The 22,327-nt window shown below is 41.2% G+C and overlaps 1 protein-coding gene across 1 annotated transcript in view; it reads right to left on the minus strand.

The window, feature by feature from the left end:
* Window positions 1-22,327, minus strand: part of SMOC2 (SPARC related modular calcium binding 2) — a 157,708-nt gene that overhangs the window by 129,677 nt on the left and 5,704 nt on the right. Inside the window, exon 2 of the mRNA XM_031552201.1 lies at window positions 114-898. Coding sequence (XP_031408061.1) covers window positions 114-898 — 785 coding nt within the window. The remainder of the gene's footprint in view (window positions 1-113; window positions 899-22,327) is intronic.

The raw sequence follows: 22,327 nt of genomic DNA on the forward strand, positions 1-22,327 counted from the left end.
GCGGCTCCGGGAAGCGGAGAAGGGGGACTCTCCCCGGGATGTCGCTCCCCTCAACGCCCGCTCCCAGGCTGGGAGGTCCCCGCTCTGGTCCTTTTCTAGTTTTTAACCCTCACCCCTTGAAGCTCGGGGTCAGGAGCGCAGCCGGCAGTTTTCCCTCTCTCTCCACGTCTGCTGGGCAGGGAGCGGCGGCTCGGAGATGCTCCCCTGCTTCCTCCTCCCTCGGGGCTCCGCGCCTCCGGGCCGCCCTTTCTCCCCTCCGGCCGCGTCCACCCAGCGGCGGGGGAAGAGGAGATAAAGCTGGAGGGGTGTGTGGGAGGGAAGGCTGGAGCCTCCCACACCTCCCCACCGCTGTCCGCCGCCTGCGAGGGGAAGGCACTGCCGCTGCGGCGGGGCTGGCGGTGTGCGACCTCGCCGAAACGCTCGTTCCCTTTTCCTCTTATCCTCCCCCTGCCCAGCCCGGCCTCCGCTTTCTCCTCCCAGACCTCGCGGGTTAACCCTCCCCCGATGCTCCGGGGGGTGCCGGCTTGCCCCCTCCCCTCTACTTTAGCAGGGATCGTTCTTCCCCGCCTCCTCCTGCAGCACCAAGCACAAATCCGGGAAGCGCGGGCCGGGGGGCTGAGCCCATACCCCTGCCCGGGGCAGCCGGTAGCGGAGCCCGTGGGAGGGCGCGGGGTAGTCGGGGGATGAGCACGCCCACGAAGACATGCACACACGAAGGGCAGCGGGCGCTGCTCGCACGGAGCAGGCACCCCGACGAGCTGCAGGTTGCTCCGCACGCAGGTGAAAGCTCCCTCCTGGTAGTTTTGTGCTTTTCTCCCTTGTCTTTTGGGAAGCGTGTAAAGACATTTTCTTATTTCCTTACTTAGAACAGTCAGAAGATCTCCTCTCCCCTGACTTCCTGAAATAAACCGTTTTTGTCAATGAAGGAGCCCCCCGCTCCTCCCCTGAGACCCGCAGCTCTCTGCCAGCCCGCAGCGATCCCCGTGGCTCAATGGTTCTATATTCTTCAGGTGCGCTCATCTTTGGGAGGCTGCAAAGTGGTGCACAGGCAGCACACGAGTGACATTTCCCCTAGGAGTCCAGACCTGACATTGCTGGCTTGTCACGCCTCCCTGGGAATGGAGCAGCAGCCTCATGCACAGTGAACCAAGGCAGAGAGAAGTAGAAATCAACTGAAGACAGATTTGCGTGCCCTGCTTGGGACAGCCACTGCTGGCTGTTCCGGACCCTGTAATGTTCAAAGCATGCAGCCAGCAATGTGGTCACCATTTTGCCAGATCTCAGCTGGGCACTTAGATCAGTAAAAAATTGGAGCTTTTATGAAACAACGTGATAACATGAAGTCTGTGACTGTCTGAATGTGTTCACAATACCTCCTGGACTTTTTAAATGGGAAAAAGGAAAGATAAGGAAATCATCATATGGCATTGCCCAGGTCACAGCTGGCTTAGGACTCTTCCCTCCACCATGCAGACCCTCAACAGTCTCCCTCTATCCTCCACCTAGCAGATGCTAGGAGGGATAGCAAGGATTGCAGATTGCCATTTGCTGCATCAAGCAGAGCAGGATCTTTTTTTCCAGCTGTTTCCTCTCAGCTGGGATGGTGGTAAAACCTTGTGGTATTGTTTCTGTCAGAACGAGAAGGAGTGCTCATTCTTGGTGATGGATGCTTCCAGCCATCCATGCTTGTATCCCCTCCAGCTAGGCCCTATCCAAGTGTTCACAGAATCACACAGAATCACAGAACCCTAGGAGCTGGAATGGGACCTCTGGAGATCACATAGTCCAACCACCTGCTAAAGCAGGTTCCCTACAGTAGCATAAGAAAGTGTCCAGGTGAGTTTTGAGTACCTTCAGAGGATACTCCACGACCTCTCTGAGACACTGGTTCCAGTGCTCCATTACTCTCACAGTAAAGAAGTTCTTCCTTGTGTTACCTCTTTCATACATCAGTTATCCTTCATTCTCCATTCTCCTACAATCAAGCCTCTCATTCCTGTTACCTTGTCAGTGCAGTCATTGTCACTGCAGCCCTCTTCTTTCTCCACCAGTCCATCTCAGTCTGTCTCCCTGTCCCATTCCAGGCCTCCTTGTTGCCACACAGCCCTGCAGCCCCGTGGCTGCTTTCCCATCTGCCACACTCTTTGTAGCTTTCTAATCCCACGGCCCTTTCACCATCAGCTCAGAGTTCTGAGCAGTGATGCCATTCAGCTGGGCAAATGCTCTACACAGCAGACACTACTAAATGGCATGGCAGTTTGGGTTTGACACTGCAGGAAGAATCCAAGCTCAGAATAGATGAGAAATTTATCTAATGAAAACAAGCCTCGGGTTTTTGAGGGTTTATAACTTCCTCAAATTTCAGTGAATTTCCAGAGTTGGCAATAGCCAAAAGGCCAAAGTGGGAAGTCTGGAGTCCAGAAACTGGTGGCATTATGGTTTCAAAATAAAAACTCATTGCCAAAATATATGTTATTATTTTGTCTACTGTCATTTTCCCAACTTATTTCTCAAAAGAGATTTGACTAAAATTTCTTCTTCCCTTTCTTTTCCTCCTATCCCATAAGATAACTGAGCCTAAAGAAAATATTTTTAAATGAAAGTGTGAGACCAAGTGATAAAAATACTGGCAAAGGCAAAGCAAATGAAAATAGTGTTTTGTAGTGTAAAAGGCAAAGTGACTGTAACAGGCAGAGCTACCAGTCACCACTGTGGTGGTAAGAAAACTACCTGCCTTCAAGAACTTACAGTCTGATTAGATAAGGGTATAATAAGGGAAAGAAATGTTATTCCTTGTTATAGGGGGGGAAGGACTATGGGAGAGTTGTGTCACGATTCTTCACATAGAATCATAGAATCATAGAATTGCTCAGGTTGGAAAAGACCTTAAAGATCATCGAGTCCAACCACAATCTATCTCTCATTTAAGAATTTTGGCAAATTTCCAAAAGGTCCCCTTTGCGCAAATGGCACTGAAGGAAAACTTTGTTTTCCCTTTCCTGCTCCAGTTTGAGTGGTGGTTTTACCCAGAGAGAGCACAGCCCTCTCCCACAGCCTGATGCGTTCTGAGTCATGGCAGGATGAATTTTGACCCAGCCACCTCCTCATCCATGCCAGGACCATGTCCAGACTTGATCTGTGCTGCATTAGGAATTGTATGTAAGCTTTCTGAGGTCCTATGTGAGTTCTTGCACAATGACACCCACATCATCTCCTTTTTCCCAACTCTTTCCAGAACTATGCGCTCAGGAAGTTGTAGAAAGCAACTCAAGATGCTTAAATGATTGAGCCTCACAGTGTAATCCTGTACAGTTTAACAGCAATATATACAAATATACAGGAAATACTCAGTGCAATGTACTGGAGCATGACAACTTCCCTTTCCTATTTTTAATCAAGTAAAAAAATGGAAAAGGAAATTATATCTTGTCTGTAGAGTTGTTCAGGCAGCTTTAAAATCCCACAGGCAGTTGGCCATTCTGTATTAAATTCATCAGGATTGTTCCAATAAGAATGTTGGAAATTCTAACTGAGAAGGGAAAAATTGTCTGGCTCCTAAGTATCAAGACTATGGAAAGTAAATCCTCTTTTAAGTTTCAGTGCAGAGCTGCATGTAAAAGGATGGACCGCCAGGTCCAAAAAGAGCTGTGTTACTTGGCTAAAGTATGTAAGGATTCAGGAGTCTGCTTCTCATTGCAGGATCAGTTGGTTGGCAGAAGATAACACAATTTGAAGGAAGAGATTCTTTTTCTCCTATGGTTTTCTGACACCCACTGTGAAAGAATTACTAGGCAAAACTTTGGAATATTAATAGAGAGTAATATCGAAATTCAAAGAAGTTGTTCTTGTAATACTTAGAGAATATACAGATATTTATAGACATATAAACATGTGCAGAACAATTTCTTCCATGTCATATGCCCAAAAAGCGACTTTCCCTCTTAGTTTCTACATTGTTGAGTATCACAAAGTGACAGAGACTGACAGGACCAGCAGAAGCACAAATAAAAAATATTTTTAAAGAAAGCAAATAATACTTAAAAAAATAAAATATTATCCATATAGCTTCTTATAAACAAAAGTAATAAATCAAAATCAACTGACATCTGTAGAAAGTCTCCTGGGGCGTTAATATGGATATGAATGAAAAGACCAGATGGCAACACCAGATTTTAGCCCTACCATACCTGTGGTATGACACTGTATTCACAGTGCTATTCACAGTACTCGACATATGACTGCTCAAAAAAAAAAAGAAGGTATGTTTAATTTAAAGAAATAATAAAACTCTCTGCTGCCTTAGTTATTTGTGGATAGTATGGAAGATGGCATCCCAGAGATACGTAGGAGATTTCAAGTCTTCTTAATCAAAAAATAAAAATGACTTATTCTATTTTTTTTTTAAGTAGAAAGTGGTCTTTGTAAACTTCTCAAATATGCAGTTTGTTTTAACACAGCCATGAGCAAACAGCTGATGACTGAGCCATGCTCTGTGCCACATGAAATGTAGAGTGGAATTTTTGAAAGTGTTTATAGGAACCAGGAGCTGAGATCCTGTTTTGGAGAGCTACAAAGGTGAGCCAAATCCTAGTCCCAAAACACCAATGCCCACATATTATTTGACCATTAAAAATAAAGCCATCAAACCAGCCATTTAGAAAGGGGACAGAATGTAGAAATAAAGCAAAAGTTGTGACTGCTTCGGAGGAACAGATCCATGTGTAACTGGCTTTCCTTGGGAAACACAGATAGCTTCGAAAAATGTCATCCTTGGGTGAGATCTTCCAGTATTATCATGTTGCATTTCTCATGATTAAAGATTATGATTTGGAGTTTTATCACACTTTAATGAGCGATCAGCATGATGGAAAGGACTTGATCCTTCAGGCCAATGACAACAGCACCACACATGCTGCTCTGTATCTCGTAGGATGAGAGCTAGAACATTCCCCATCTGTCAGAGCCGCAGTTCTGTTGGTTGTTGTAATGCAGGGAGAGGCATTGTTACTGACTCACTCACCTTACATTAAATCATCCCTCAAGGTTTTGTGGCCCCTTCCACCCAAACGTAGACCTTGGAACAGTGCAATTGGGATCAGGAGCAAACCCTGAAAAACCAGCCTTCTTCTCTGTTAGATGAACACTTGGGATGACAAAAAGGAAATGACCACCAATAGAGGGAATAAAGAAAAAAAAATATAGCCTTTTGGAAATATTTCTGACAAACTTAGTCTGCTCTCTGATCATCAGGAGACAAAGACAAGACTCTATGATTCTCAGAGCCATGGAAACAAACAATAGTTTGAAGACAGCCAGTGGGAGGAGCCCAGACTGGGGAAAGATATATTTATCTCCAGTGCTAGATTTACTAGATTAACATTAATGCTGAAATTCTTACAAAAAATTGGCTATTACATGATGTGAAATATTGACTGCAACATGCTTTCCTTAGTGCTTAGCAGAGTAGCTGAAGCAACAAAGGATGAAGGAGAAAATCAGAATATAAAATAACAGCAGAATGTTTAAGTCATAAAATAGCTTTGAAATCACTGGGCACACAAGTAAAATGTACTTGCCCCATATTTTTTCCCTTCCTTGACCAGATTTATTCTGCTCTCGTTACCTGTTTGTTTTATGCCTCATCACTTTGTGGAAGAAGATCTTTTCATCCGCAGATAGAAAATGAAGGAGTGAACAGTTTGAATCTGATCTTCCTATCAGGATGATCCTGGACAGCTGTCAGAGACATGCTACTTCATCATCCCAAATGCGCTACTTCTCAGAAGAGGAGGAAGAAGTTTGTGGTGGTCTTGGATGAAAATGCTTTCATAGGAAAAATGTGATATTTTAGTGGAAATTTCATATGGCTTCAAATGTGGAATAAAAGCTAGGTTAGTTGAATGAATATTTCTTATTTCCAATCCCCAGCATTGACAGTTGCATTGTGTACCATCTTGCTATTTCAGATTTGTAAACCCATAGTAACGAATAAATTGTTATGTTCACATGCTTCTCTCTCAGCCCAGCATAAAGTAAGCTTGTGGTGCCAGGCCAGCCTCCTGTGGGCACAAGGTGTTTGTCAAGGTGTTTGGCTCCCAGGCTCGGTGTTCACCGCACCGAGCAGCCTCAGCCTAGGAGCCAAAGCCTAACTGGGCTTGGTGCCAGAACCACATCATCATCACTAGCCACTAGCAGAGAGCAGCCCAGGACAGGAAGGAGGCGAAGCCACCTGAGAGCACAGGGAAGCTTCCTTTGGCCTTCTTGCATCCTCCTGTCTGTACAGAAACACAGGCTTTAGTCTTCAGGGCCACTACTGTGGAAACTTGCTCAAAGACTAATGCTTTTTAAAAAGATGGGAAGTAGGAGGAGTCACAGGCTCGTTGCTCCTCTTTCCATCTGCCCCTCTTTTTTACCCCAGAAGGCCTCAGGCCTTGGTTGCCTTCAGAGGTAGGCAGAGTGGGAGGCACCTCTGGTGAGAAAGGCATTATCAGCACGCTGCACTCTGTGCAAGGTTGGCCATCCTTCACCTAACCAGGTTCTACTTTGAAGTGGATACCAGAGGCTTCCAGTGTGTTGAAAGTCATCTTTTTTCTTACCTTCAGAAAGAGGAAAAAACCGACAAGTGATGAGAGAAGTTTAGTTAAACCTTCAAGAAAAATACTCTAATTTGTCAAAAATACTTGTTTCTCATCTTTTTTTTTTTTAATTGATTTTCATTGGCTTTTTTTTCCCAGCCGGTAAAAACAGGTAAATTTCCATAGATAGAGTGGCAGCAGTGAACATGGCTCCATTTCTGTTCTTAACCAGTTCTTTCCTTGTGGATTTACTCAGTATTGCAGAGCCTGCGGTTTTCATGGGCTTCCCATTTGCCATACCAAAAGCTACTGGCTGTACCTCCCACCACCAGTTTTGTTACTTTTGCTGACTACTAAACTAATCAACAATCACACATTTTGAAGAAAATGTTGGTAACTGCCAAGGTCGCTTCAAAATCCTTAAAAAATCCTGTAGCGTAATGTCAAGAACTCAGCTGGGCATGTGTTGCTTTACCACTTTAGAGAAAGGGCAATATTATCTTTTTGTTTTAAAGCAAGGCAAAAAGCAGAACATTTTATGGGTTTTGGCAGACCGGTCTTTGTTGCTAGCGTTTCCCCTTAGGCTGAATTAGTGGTAAGCTGCTGGCTGCCTGTATCTCTGAGGCACATGGAAGTCGAGCATAAAGGAGGTGGCAAAGAGACAAATTTACAGCGAGCACTAAGTAGAAAGACATCATGAACAGCTGAATAAGGGCTGTCTGCTTAGACAAACAACCTGCCTAGGGTTTTTCAGTGTGGGGATGACGTGAGGCAAAAAGTTCATCTCTCAGAGCTGAAGAAACGTTTTCTTTCTCGCTGTGGTTTTAAATCTCTGACAGGCTCCATAAACATTAATCCATAAGGTGTTTAAAATTTTGTGCCTTAGCAAAGATCTGTGCGGGTTCTGTGGTTTGTATTTATTTCTGCAGAGTGACTGTGGAATGAGAAGAAAGATTCTTGCTTTTGAAGTGTAAACACTGGCCCACTTGAGAGACAGAGATATGAATTACACTAAATATTTAGTAAATGATTGGTTTCAACTGGGAGAATAAAGTACTCTGCATTGGAAGAGATATAGAAAAAGAGCAGGAAAAAAATCCAGTTTCATAACTATTTTTCCAAGAAAGAATGTGAAACACTATCTGTAACTGGCACCTTGTAACCTTTAGGTCATATGGCTTTTCCTGAGCTCATGACAACAGCTGATCGGAAATTCTTTTTTAAAATACGACTTTGCAAGAGCTTCTGTCAGAAAACAGCCAGTATGCAAAAGCTGTGTTCTTCATAGAGGCATATCAGATGCAACATCATCTTCCTTGGGAAAGACCTCTTGGGCTGAAATGTGCTTCTGTTGAAAATCAGGTAAAGTTCTGCCTCTGATACTAGCAAAAAGGCTGCTTTTTGAGCACAGGAGAGCCTGCTTCCAGTTCCTGCTTTGCCTGACTGAAACCGAGCTCTGCAACCTTCCATCCTAATAACCAGTTTATTGAAGTATCCTGAAGCAGCTCTGATGGATGAGCATAGAAGGACAGAGAGAGCTTCTGGCAGCCAGTGGTGCCAGGACTGGGGAAATGTTTATGCCAGTTGAATGTCCCAAGCAACTGGCTAATGTGGAGGCCCCGCTTGATTTCTCTTGCAAAGCTTTTTTTCTGGTGTTCTATCTCAACAACAACAATAACATCAACAAAAGTCTTGCAGTGATGTTGGCAAAAAACCACTTGTGTTGCCAGGATGTGTCCTTTCAGCCTTGGAAGCAGTGTACTGCTAGGAGTTGCATCACTCCTCTGGAGATTATTGATTTAAAAATTCCAGCACAAGAAAAAAAAAAGAAAAAAGAAGGAAAAAAAAAAGAGTATTTGAGAACATTTGGCATTAACAATTTTGGGTTTTGCACATTTTTACAGAAATAGTAAATATAAGTTGGCTAATTTCTGTGCCTAAGCAAATATTCTAGGGTGCTTTGTTAGACTGGGGCTGACACTAGGTTAGAGAAGAAAAGCAAACAAACAACAGTGTTACTTTTTTTGAGATTTGTTGGTGGCCAGCTCTATTAACTGGAAAAAAAGAAAAAAAAAAAAGTAGTTTGCCCCTAATTCCAGTAAATTGTATTGACTTCAGTTGCAGTCCTCTCGTGGATCTGAAAGAATTTGGCCAAAAAATATTATCACTGCTCTTTTGCTCATAGGTTTTACATACTTCATATGGAGATATTTAACTAAATATCAGATAGCTGATCAGCTGCCACCATGGCAGTCAGCATAGATCCTAAGGCCAGACTTGATGTGATTTATCTCAGTACTGCAAATCAGCGAAGAAATGCACGGAGCGGCAGAAAGCAGGTCTGCCATTCCAGGGGGCATACAGTATGTCTGGACTCTGCAAATGTCCCCTGGGCAACTTGCCTCCAGTGGAGTGCCTGAAAAACCATGGGACATGGTTTGGTACATCAGTGCCTAATCCACAAAATTAGGACAGCTCCAGAAAGCATGCTTCTGCATACAGCCAGAGCAGTGCCTTGAGTCATCATTTGTGCCTTACTATGAAGCTGTTCCTACACAGCTCTGAGCTACTGCCTTTTCTCTACTGTGCCTTCCTCTAGTGGGGAGGCAGGATTTGGCTTTTTTCTCCAAGATGCCTCACTGCTCCAAATGCCATTAAAAATATTTTATTCATTTCTGTCAGAAATCCAAAGTGTGAAAGAATTTTAAGTATACAGCTGAACATTGCTTTACAAATGCTCTGAAAGGTAAGTCCAGCCTGGAACTGAGCTTAGTTGTCCTAGCCAGCAGGAATGAGGATAGTCCTTTTCTCCCTCAAAGATGAAATTTGTATGTCTGCCAACTCCATGCAATTACAAGCCCCAAAGAGGGTCTACTCCAGCGTAACTAGAGATCTATGGGCTTTGGCATTTCGTGTATCAATTACCACTTAGTGCTGTATCACCAGGCCAAGATGGGAATTTCCTTTGTGGGGAGACCTCTTTTATTAATAAAAGACAAATCACATTCATTCTCCAACATCAAGCTCAGCTGGCTCATTTCTTTTCTGTCCCCAAACACAGAACTCCAGTTGAATGCTCCTGGGGAGTATCCATTCTCTCTTGCTGGTCTCTTTGCTCTCATTTAATTCTGTCTTCAATACACACAGATTTTTTTCTCAGTGCAGCTAATTCCCATTCCAAAAAAATAAAGACCATTTCAGAATAGCCTGCTAAGGTTGCTGTGGGCTGAATCAAGCAAGGTTCAGTCTCCCATAAGCAGCAGTCATGTCATACACACAGCATGTGAAAGTGAGAGTTCAGGCTCCTGATTCCTGACTGACTATATATTGCTGGAAATTTGAAAAAAATGTATGTATTTATATAGCAAAAAAATTAGGAAAACCTTACAGCAAGCTATTCAGTTCTCATCTGACAAGCCAACGCTGAATGCTGTCTTGTCTATGCCATACAGTAGGTAGCAACTAAAATAGTTTTAATCTGGAGCGTCACTGATATAGATGTCCAAGTTGTGTCACCTGGTACTATAGGAGAACTTGGTCTTCCACAGGCTCTTAAGGACTGCTAAGAAGCTCATATAATGCAGATAACTACTGCTCCTCATGCATCCAGCTCTCTTCATTCCTCCCACTGCCATGTATGGATCCACTGCTGGAAGACAAGCCTTCTCCTGTCTGTGACAGAAATGTTATCATGGAAGACTTGGAGAGAGGAAAATTATGAAGGACATTTTCTCAGGAGGAGCCCCTGACTCTCATGCTAGAGTTCAGCCTCACCAGAGGTTCACACAGTACTGTTGGAGCAGTGAGTGCTACAGAAACTAGGAATGCATACAATTTTATACCTGCTGAGTGGAAATACTGTGGAATAAAGAACTTCTGGAGGATGAAGAAGAAAGACATACATCAGGTATTAGAAAGCAAGCTTTCTAATTGCCCCAATCCCTGTGTATTTGGGGGCCTTTGTTCAGCACTTGTTCTTTAATTTTTCTCTCAGTATGAAGCTAAAAGAGAGTAAAGTTATGAAACCAGTAAAAGAGAACTGAGTCAGAGTGGAAGTTCTTTCCCCAGATATTGTCAGTGACAAGACATTGGAGCTGTTCAATGAGCAGCAGAACTTGTTTGCTTCTAGCCCGTTCCGCAGCTGAAATACCCCATGGCTGTAAGCTCCAACCACAGCTGTCCCTGCTGTCAGTACATTCACCACAGGTCTCACGTCTTTACTGTCTCTGGTGTCTGCTGAGGCAGTTGAACTCCTGCCATGGCTCTTTTGTGCCTCCCTTTGAACCTCTCTTGAATACCTGTCTGGTGACATGGTGTCCTAAAAGGACCACAATCACTTCAAGCCTCTAGCTTTCAGTCAGTTTGGGCTGGAGTTAGCCAGCAGGGCTCAGAAGGACTGAGAAATACAGTGGTAGTAGATAAATCCTGTTCCCATGTGAGCAGCTTAAAAAAACTGTATTCACATAAGCCATGAGTATGGAGAAACAGTCGTCATGTGTTTGCCACTTGCCAGTTAGAAACCTCTCTGTGCAGTGATTTACAGTTTCTTGCTAACCACACTCTCATTGAGACTCAACATTATTTCACACCAGAAGGTTTTTGCAGATTTTGAAAACATTTGGTTTTGGTCTGATGGGACTTCTGAATCTTTCAGGGGGTTACTTGCTTTGGGTTTTGTTCCTTTAGTTTAGAATTACAAGCTGTATCACTTAACCTCCCTCACCGCTTGTTCTCATTGTTTATGAAAATATGGATATTATTTTCCATGCTTATAAACATTTTTTCTTTTTATATACTGTAATCAAAAGGATTTATCTGACATTTGAGGAGTCAGCCTAGGTGGGGTCTGGGGCTCTGTTTGTACTGGAGCCTGAGGTCCACAGTTAATATTGAACAGTTGAAAATTAGAAGGAAAATGCAGCTAAAGTTTCATTTGGTTTGTTTTTTGAAGCAATCGTAGATAGGCTCAGAACCCTTGTGTGGCAAAGCTTCTTCCCTTCACTGCTCAGAGCACTCAAATTTTTACTGAGTTTTGTTCACTCATAGCTTCAGGGTCTGTCTATGAGGTTACTTCTGTGGATTTGCCCAGGAAAAGAAAAGCTATGGAAAGCTTTATGTTAACAGCTTAGCATGTAGCAGGATATAGAGCTGTGAGCATCTGTATTATGCTATTTGAATTATGCATTGCAAATCAAGATAATTTGTACCTTCATGGGGTCTTGTTAGGATATGATTGTATATAAAAATGGTAACATTTGGCTAAATGCAATTAGCCTTTGACTGCTAAGTCCCTGATCACATAATCCCTAAGCCAAAATAATGTCACAAGATAATAGCTTTCATTATGAAAGCAAGGACATTTTCTAGAGGTTGAAGATAAACATTGAGTATGACAAGAAGGAAGCTTTCTTTCAGGATCTTTCATCACTGATTTCATCCTTGGATGTACTTTCATGTTACTACTTTAACACATAGAAGAGTATCACTTTTTACCATATTTGTAGCCCAGTCTATCACTTGCGATAACAAAGCTTCTCCTAGCAAGAGCTGGCAAAAATAACAATTATTCTCAGCAGCATAAGCATATATTTTCTATAAAGCACATTTCATATTTGGTGATAAAACTAAAAAATATAAATGTTTTGAAATGACTTCTGTTGTTGTTGTTGTTTCAAACCAAGAATCCCCCAGGAAATTTCAGTGGAGTTGAAAAATTCCCAGCAAAATGTTTGATTTGGTCAAAAAGCCTCTTCAAGATTAGATGAAAGTATTTCAAGCAGTTCTACTGGAGACTCTAGATTGTGTCTTTAATCCAATAAAAACTCCATTTAATGAAAGCCATCTGCAAGTCATATCATTGTTACTCCTCACCCCATTCTTACTGCTGCTGGAAGCATCTTTCTTTTGGCAATTTGTGACAGTGGACACTGGTTTCCAGCAGAAGCCTGGGAGTTAAAGCACCAGTCCAGCAATTAAGATGTTCTGGTTCTTGCTGCCTCTTGCATTAGCTCCTGCTGTATGGTTAAGCCAGTAGTGATCACTGTGCAGTTCATTCTGCCCATCTGATAAGAGGATAGTGTATCTGCCTGCCAGGTGTGTTGTAGGAACATAGCACTTAATGTTTGTGAAGAGCTGCTCTGGTACTTTAATAGAAATCCTGCAGAAGAACAGCGTTTCATAATGGAGTTGCAGCAGATACTCATATAACCATACTCAGTGTTTCTCCAGCCCAAAATGTTTTACTCAGACTGCAGTGAAATTAAATGCTGGCTAAACTAGCTTGAGAAATCTCAAAGTCTTTGTTCCCACCCCTGTGCTATGTCTCTCAGCCCTCTTGCCTGCGCTAGGATCTGTTGATGGGACCACACTGTACTTATCACTGTACTTTCTTGACCTAAATGAGAAATTATGTTTGTCAGGCGAAACTGCATTTTAGCTAAATAAGTTTCCTGCTCTGGTTTCAGCATCTCCCAGAAAAACTTTTTAGAGGCACAACTGACAGGGCAGTGCATTGCAGTACACAGACATGGACAAGCAGATGAGATGGGCAGGAGTCCTTAAACTGATGTCATCAGCAAACCACATCACTTAACTGCATCTCAAATGAGCCCTCTCTCTGTTTTAAGTGGTTCCCAGTAGTAGCTCCCTGCATACTAAGAAAGTGCCAGATTGCAAAAAATGCATGAAAGATGAGAGAAAGGAATCATAGTGATTCCCTCTGCAGAGCTGCGGACCCAGAGACACTAAGAGCAAATGAGTCACCAAAAGTGGACCAGACAGTAGTTAGAGAGCAAATCTAATTACAACTGTCCTCTATCTCAATTAGAAAGCCCATTTTTCTTCCTATCCTTCAGTATCCATTTGAGATCTCTTTCCATCTATTTTCTACATCTAAAACATACCTTTGACACAGTTCTGACTGAAATTTCCTTCGACTGAGGTATCCTAGAGACGACTGGGAAGCAATCTGTAATTCTACAAAGATCAGGGGGTTGTATATGGCACAGGAGTTCAGAAAATAAACCAGGGAAGTTTGCTTGGAAAGTCATTATTTTGCATGCACTTGAAGTCCCACAAGGAAAAGAAGGAGCCTTTGAAATAATTATCTCCGTATATGTTGCCACTACTATAAAACACTCCCGTTAAAAACAAACTGTGAGAACTGTTTGGAGTAGACTCCTGGTGAGAATGTCATTATTGTGGGAGTCTTGTGAAGGAAGCTTCAGATGTGTCCCTGAAGGTCTCTCTGGGTGAGTGGGGATCTGAGCTGCATGCTGGCTGTCATTGTGCTTTTTAAAGCTATTCCTCCAAACATTCACAAAAAGTTAATTATTTGCTTCATAGCTAAAGAATGGATCTTATCTTTCATTTCCCGTGTCTTTCTTTTTTTTTTTAATTTTTTTTTTAATATATATTTTAAATTTTCTTTAAATTCAACTAGATGCCCACATTCCTGAAGATGTGACCCTAGGGTCACTTCTGTGTGTTACTGTGGTTGTGCACAGCTGTCTAACTCTCAGCAGCATTTTTCAAAAATTTTGGAAACAGAGAAGGGCTAGCATGACAGCAGCATAAAGCAATTCTTCTCTTCTTCTTTTATCTCATCTCCCAAAAGAAAGAAAAAAATTAGAGAGACAAGTTTCAAATTCTTCATCATTGTTACAAAACATTGTTGAGCAAAAGGTGTACCTCTTCTTGGGAAGGGAGAGTGTTTTTCTCCTGACATCAGTATGGCAGCTCTTACTACCCCATACATTTGTGATTTGCTTTGGAAACTTATTTTCACATACACAGAGCTAGAAATTGGAACAGCTTAATGGAGAAAGGAAACTTGTCACAGATGTAAGTGGCAGAACAAAAGATTGAGAGTTTCCTCTCTGCCACCACAGACCTCTGAATTGACAACTTTTTTCAGAGCAAACTAGAAAAGAAAAATTCCTGAAAGTGAATTTTTGTCTTATCAAGTGTGATAAGATCTGACAAACTGTACAGACTTCACCATCTCCCTTCCCCTCTCTTTTGCAAAGGTTGGGGCTAGGCCAACGACAGAGTAACAGGTCATTGACCTATTAGCCTCTGTGATCATTTTACCTCAGGCCCTGAATGATGTCTGCAGATCAGTCCATTGGGAAAGAGAGGCAATAAGGTCACCACCTCCCCACTTCCTTTTCACTGCTACCTCTGCAGCAGCAGCTTCTTCAGGCTGTGAGCTTCTCTCACTTATCCATGAGTAATTGATGTGTTGAAAGTTAAGCATGTGCTTAAGTGCTTTGCTGGAGTGGGGCCAGCATGTGACCTGGGAAAGTCTAGTCCTGGGTAAAGGAGGGTCCAGAACAGAGCAGATCTCTGTGTCTTCCCATGGAGCTGCTGAGGACACTTCCACAGGCTTGAAAATCCCTGTTCAACTTGGGCTTCTGCCTGCCAGTCCAGCCCAACTTGGGGAGCTGTATGCTACCTGAAAGAAACCTGCAGAAATCCAAACCATTTTAGAATATAAAATGATGATAGCTGATTTCCTCTCTGATTTCCTAAAGAAATGAGACATTTGTCATGATCTGCGCATGTCTGGATTGTGCCTCACCACTTCTCCAGCCTCTCTCTTCTGAATCCACTGGTAAATTTGATAGAGGAACAGCTGTCTCCAAGAAAACTAAGACTATCCAAATTTCATTAAAGTAGATGGCCAGAAGGACATGGTAAGAACAAGAAAGATCCAAAAAGGATTCTCCAGCTGCTGCAATCTCTGAAGCAGTAATTAGGCTTCTAGACAGTATTAGCCATAGCGTTTCTAAAATGAGTCTTGTGTGCCTTTAATTTCAGTGTCTCCCATATTGACCTGGTTCTAAGAAATGGGACTTGTGGAAAAAAAAACTAAAAAAATGTTTCTCAATATCCTAAGTTTGCAAGAAAAGGGATGGAGCAGTATGTCTGAGCCTAAGGCTGAGGGTATGCATGCTTGTTCCTTTAACATCTCAGACTAAAAAGACAAATAATCGTACAGCCCTATTCTAGACAGCAGGGAGAATAATGGCCTGAGAGGGATGTGCTTTGGGGTTAGAAAGGTTATACCTATCCAGTGTCCTGTAAGCGTTGTGAATAGGCTGTGTGGAACTACACAGCAAGCATAGGAAAAAAAACAGAGGAACATTCCAAAAAGCACTCCATACAGCCCCTTATAAAAGGCATAATTTCTGCCTAAAATCATGGCTGTAGAATGGTTAAGTGAGTACTCAAGCCAATAATCTATGGACAGAGATTTTTGAAAGGTAGTGCTGGCATCAAAGCAAAATCAAAAGAATATAAAGGATGAAGTTCTATTCACTGTACCAGCAGCCCACAGAAATATTATGCAAACTGGGGTAGTTCTTTGCATTGTTCTAATTGAACAGATTTTCTGAGTTTGAAATATACATATTTTGTTTTAAGGAAACAAACCAACTGAAAGGTTTATTTAAGTTCCTATTTAAAATATCAAACATATCCAAAGAGATATGTTCAAGTGCTCTCCTAGCAAGGTGAAAAACACACACACAAAAAAAAAGAATAACAGAAAGATTGAAGTAACTTCTGCTGTAGAATAGACTTGAAAATAGCGTCACCGACTTTTCAATTATGGAAGCTGATATGCAGTACAAAACCCTGCTGTTTCTGAAAGAAAAAAAATTGGACAGTCTAGTACTTTTCTTTCATCATTTCTTCTTAGGGAGAAGGATAGTTTTGCCCACTTCACAGCTTATATGTAGGATGTCTGTGGAAGTACAACAACCACAAATACTGCAAATGGTAACTGAAGTGTCTCAAAGGAGGATCTTAGGCAATTTCAAGAGACAGCACAGTGAGTTTTTATGCCTCTGCTGTTTCATGTGAAGCAGCGTGTTAGAAGCACCCTTCTTGATATTGCCAACAGTAGCATCACAATGTTTATATACATATATATCTGGAAGGCCAAGTGCAAAATTTTGGAGGCCCTGAAAGATTCCAGGAGCTCCTGAAGATCTTGGACACCAGTGCAGTCCAAGATCCATTACTGTGCTTCAAAAGCATCTGTGCAACATTATCTGTACCAAACAACTGGGATTCACTCAGACTCTTTGTCTGTGAAAAGACTATTTCCCATTGGTTTTCCAATTTCTGTGTTTGGCTGAGGACAAAGCATGTTTGAAATAAAACAGCCTGTAGTTGTTGATTTTACCTTTAATTGTGGATGCACCAAAATAAGAAGCTATTTCACTTCAAAGTGAGGCTGAACTTGAAGCAAACACAATAGTGTGCTTTTTTAATTTACTTTAAAATTCCTTTACTTGCATTACTAATAATAACTAAATAACTAATAACTAATAACTAATTCCTTAATTTCATAAGCCAGGTTCATCCTCTGGTTTCACGGTTAGGATGTCTCCAATGGAGACAGAGCTCTAAGATAGATACAGATTTGATTCAAAGTCCACTGAAGTCAGCAGCAGCACTTTCACCATGAAGAATTTTAGATCAAGTTGCATACTTATAAATATGAAGATTCACATGAAATTTAAGTATAGAAATTACTATGAAGTTAGTAGATGCAAAAGGAGAAGGTGAAACTAAATCATGTTATCATTGTTGCATGAAATACTAACAGGAACCCGTATAATTTAAAGTAATCCTTTTTTTTTTTTTTTTTCCCTTTTTTCTCTTCTGCTCTGCAGAGCACACATGGCACACACTGCTGTGATTATGTGTCTTAAGCCTCTGGTACCACTCACTGACTGATAAAGAGGTCAGAGGGGGAGTCAGGGTGATGATAGTAGAGAGAAATGTTCCAGAAGAAGTCTTACAAAGGGCTGTGAACTGTGGAAATTCACTCTCTCTCTGTCACCAGCTATTAGCAGGACCATTAATAACACAATGTCCAATGTATAGGTGCATTAGCTGATGTCTTGCTCTAGTAATGGACCATCTATAGGAAGGAGAGATGTTAACTTTCCTCTTTCCTTCAATTTGATTTGCAGGAAAAAAATAGATACATCTCACACACACTTTTCTGAATCAGTCATGCCTGAGAGATTTTTTAACTCTTCTATGCAGCAGTCTTCCATGCTTATGGCAACTGCTCTACACAGAGATTTTAACAATTCTGCTTTCAAAGCTAACATGCCAAATGTTCTCTATTTAGGAATTTGTAAATGCTCACTATTGGGTTACTTTGGTTCAAAACTGAGTCATCTGATATCATTTTCACTCTTGAGTGGGTGATTTGTCCCCCTGAAGAAATTGTATAATTGCACATAGGAGACACTTCCCAACATGATGGTGATATTTTACTCTAAGAACTACAAACAGGCTAACTTCAAGCTTCAAAGCAGAACACCTGCTTTAGAAATCTTAAAGCTTAAATCTTGTGAACTGACAATACTAAAAGAGTTTAGATTGTAAAATGTCCGTCAAATTCCAATGAACCTTCAGCATATATTTTATTATCATTGTAATTCTTTCTATGGATGGCTTTTAAAAGGTTAGGGATTTAAAAGGTTACAATGAGAAGTTTGGTTCTCTTAAAAGCCACTTGAATGGAAATAAAATGGCCATTTGGCCTCTTGAATGAAAAGATCATAAGAAAATTGGAATGATGCAATGATATAATGCAAAATTGTGGTTAAAATAAGAGATGTTTGTTTCTTTGTGTGTCTAATGAACTGAACTGAAAATCAGTCATTTTAGAGGTTATGATGTTCCTGGTTTTTTTGCACAGATTCTAGTGCTGACAGTCTAAGTTAAAGTACGAATCTCAAATGAAATATTTGAGGATAAATTATATTTCTCTGAGCAGTTAAAATGAAATTTTGTTTTCTGTGGGCATATATAAATCCACAAATCTGTTTAAAATTCTGGAAGATCAGAATTGGAAAAACAATCTAAGAATCTCCTACAACTTCAAGGAAATATATATGCTTATGCTATTGTCTATTATCATTCGATGTTTCAGTCTTTCCTTAAATATTGAAGATATCAGATTTCAGTGGCATGAACACCCAGGGAGAAGGAATTAGTACTGCTGGCTAAATATTCTCCCTCAAGCCTATTACAAAAAATGCACGTGTGACAATTCTTGCAGGAAATGCTTTCCTGTTTATCAAGCACAGACAGCAGAAATGATAGCATATAATGCCACAAATCTCTTGAAGACAAGCTCAAATTTTGTAGCAAGGCAATTTATGGAATAAAAAATTTGAAGTATATTCAGGGAAAACTATCAGTGTGAAAACTTTGATTTATTTGTGTGTGTGTGTGTGGATTAATGGAGTTTTTGATGATGTTCATAGTAATAGATACTTTATGTCTTGAATTGTTAGCAATAATTTCAAAACACTGAGTGGCAAAGGAAGCAACAGAAAAAATTTTTCTGAGCCCTCCCACCATGCATACACATGCATGCCGGGGCACGTGTGCAAACCTTACTGTCACTGTAGTTTCAATATACTATAAACACTGGGAGTATCAAGTTCAGCCCTGTCAGAGGCATGGGGTTGGTGCACATTCTTAACCTCTCTCTGCAGCTGTCCTCACAAAGCAAGACAGAAGACAAAATTTGAATGACCAAAAGCCAAGGAAACCTAATAGCTTGTGCAACAAACAAAGCCTCGGTGGTTCTCAGGAAGAACCAGGATTTGCTGAAGATGGTAGAGCTGAACACTTCCTGTTATATTTTTACTAGATGAGTCTTATTTGAACTTCCTCTGCTGACCAGGCTCTTCAGAAGAAAACGGCCATGTATTGCTGAAAAGTGATCCAAAAAAGCAAGACTTAGATATAGGTCTGATGACCTGATGGGTAGAGAACTAAGAGGTAGGGATGTGTCTGAAAGGAAATGTCTCCTGTCAGGCAGTTAATAGAGAGATAGTACATGGGTGTGCAAGAGTTTGATGTTTCTGGATCTCATTGGGCTCTCAAGTACCTCTCCATTACAGAAAGCCACAGAGAAGAATGTGTAGAGTTTGCCATTTTAGTGCTCCCGAATGTTAGTTCAAGTGGATAATAGGGATGACAGCCTCTTTTATTCTTGGGAAAATTTGCATAAAAGGCTTTGCTCATTTCTTCTTCAAGAGAAGAATCCAACAAAGAACCTTGTCCATATCATTCCACTTTAGCTATGTCTTTTCTTAGCTGCTGAACAACATGTTGTTGAAAACGCATTAAGTAGAATATCCTACCATGTACAATGTATGACAGTACTCAAGTGACTTCTGGCTGAGGGCTAGAAAGCGAGTGTTCTTTTAGAAATAACATCTGGATTACTATCTTATGGCCAAAACCAGGCTTCAGATTTTGATTTGCCACGATTCCCCTACCTAATAAAAAAGAGAAAGTTCTGTTGAATTCCAGACTCAAGGAAAGAAGGCAAATATTTTCCCTCTTATCCTGGAAGAGGTGCAGGCATTGTCTTTCCATATGCTCTCTTTAATGTTTGCTATTCACACTTTGGTTACTAAACATATATAAAATCTCAGTTCCTCTTGTGAAATCACTTTCCTATGTCCTCTGTTTCTCTAGACTTCTGACACTGTAGAGGTCTTTTTACACTGACTTGCAGGCTGGCTGGGTGGAAAGCAAACTACAGCTTCCACCTTTCTAAACTTTCTATTAAATGGGGAATTTGGTGGCCCTGCACGTGGCAGGGGGGTTGGGGATTCATGATCCTTGAGGTCCCTTCCAACCCTGGCCATTCTGTTATTCTGTGATTCTATAAAGCTTCTAGCTCAGACTCTCAGACCTGTATGGCTGCTATTATACAAATGTTTCTTGTCAAGTTACTAGTCTAGTATCAGTGTTTGGGGAAAATCAGGACAAAATAACAGCAAGTCCTGCGGTTATGGAATTACATCGCATGTTGGTGTTTTGCTGGGCATGTTGAGTGGCGGTTGTATTTCTTTTTGAGTTCTTTACTTGGCTGTCATGAAGTGCTGCTGTACTACTGGAAATAGTTTTGTTTGAGAGATGTCTGAGTGATGCCAATCAGAAATTCAGAAAGACTCAGACATTTACAGAGCTCTGGTGAAAGAGAATTTGTGTTTTAGGACAGTTGAAAAATTAAAAAGCGTGTGAAATTTATGTAAAGTACATGAATGTGATCAGAAGATAGAGAATAAGCTCAGATGAGAAGAAATACAGGACAGAAACCAGAAGAAGAAAAGAATATATGATGGGATGATTGCAAATGTATCAAGGCCGTGAAGTTTTAATAGAAACAGTGAACTTTGCTAGTGGGTTTGTCAGAAGAAAGCAGTGTATCCATACTGCATAGTAATGATATCAGAAGGAGAATTCAGCAAAATGCTTTCTTTCACATTGATCATGAAACATTCAGTTTACTCAAGGAAATGGACACTGAATGTAGGCCCTGACATATAACAGCACAACTGATTTTCCCAAATTTTATTTTAAGCTAAATTCGAGTCCCAAACTATACGGTTCACCTCAGCTCACCTTTAAATGGATTTTTTTTCTTCCGACAACATCAAGAGAAAGGCATCATCTGACATAAACTATTTGTCAAACATCTTTTTATTTGTGGCTTATGAATAATTTCCAGTCATCTACCAGCTTCCCTCAGTTATGATCTGGACACCTGCAGAGTTGGTAGATTGTCCTGCTGGCAGACCATATGACATGTGACTGCCTCTCATCAGGTTTGGCTGAGATCTAAGTTGTTCAGTCTGCAACTCTTTAACACGCTAACACCTATTCTTAACAGGACAACACTGCACTTGAACTAACTGGGTGAAAATAGCTGATGTTTCTAGAGCATATTTAGAAGACCACCACGTGGTCACATTCTTTTCTTAGAGTGCTTTGATCCTATTAGAACATTTCAGAACTCACAGTTTTCTCTCCTATGCAAAAGTATAAAGCAGAATCACAACTTCTCTATCTTTTCTCTGTAACATAACCTATGAACATAGAAGTTAGAAATACACAAGACTTTCTGGATAGTAGTGTAGCTGTGATGGGAAGAGACCTCTGGATATTTCTAGTCAAGCCCCCCTGCTCAAAGCACAGTCAAGAGCAGCTTTCTCAAGTCCTTAAATCAGTATCCTTTCCTTGAAACTGCAAAATCAGTCCTTTGAGCTTCACCTCTGCAAGTACCCTTTGTGGATGTATATCATCTACACATTTCTGTGAAAAGTACTCCTGTCAGTGGTGACTGAAGTCAACTCTGAGCCCACTGCTGGTAGAAGGCATGGCAAATACCCAATTACTCTCCAGAGTTAACCTCTCTCTTTTTGAAGGAAGACAGCAGAGATATTCTTTTACCTATTGTTCTTAGCAGCAGTGTTTCATCATGAATGTCAGGAGTTCATTGGAAGAAACTCTGTCTACCTGTGGATTTCATTTCCTTGATTGGTTTGCCAGTATCCCAGACTGCTGATTTTTTGGACAGGATGTTTGGCTCATCTGTTTTCTCAGATTCTTGCCTGAAGATGTGGTGGTGAACATGTCTAGTTTATCCTGGAGGGGACTCTGCACTCAGCCCACACAGATCAACAAGACCTCGGCTTTATCTGCAAATTTCTAATGGTATCCAGAGGCTGTCTGGTCACATTTAATAAATAAAAGTTAAATAAAAAGCCACTACGTTTCATTGGAACTTAATCGGCATAGGAAGAGCTCACAAGGGAGGTATGCAAGTTTTTATGGGACGTTATTTTGACAGAAGTCATCATTTGTCAAAAGACAGGGAAAAAATATTAAAAACTAAAAACAGCACATTGCCAGAA

This window comes from Meleagris gallopavo, chromosome 2 (genome assembly GCF_000146605.3).
Source record: "Meleagris gallopavo isolate NT-WF06-2002-E0010 breed Aviagen turkey brand Nicholas breeding stock chromosome 2, Turkey_5.1, whole genome shotgun sequence".
In the NCBI taxonomy this organism is placed as follows: domain Eukaryota; kingdom Metazoa; phylum Chordata; class Aves; order Galliformes; family Phasianidae; genus Meleagris; species Meleagris gallopavo.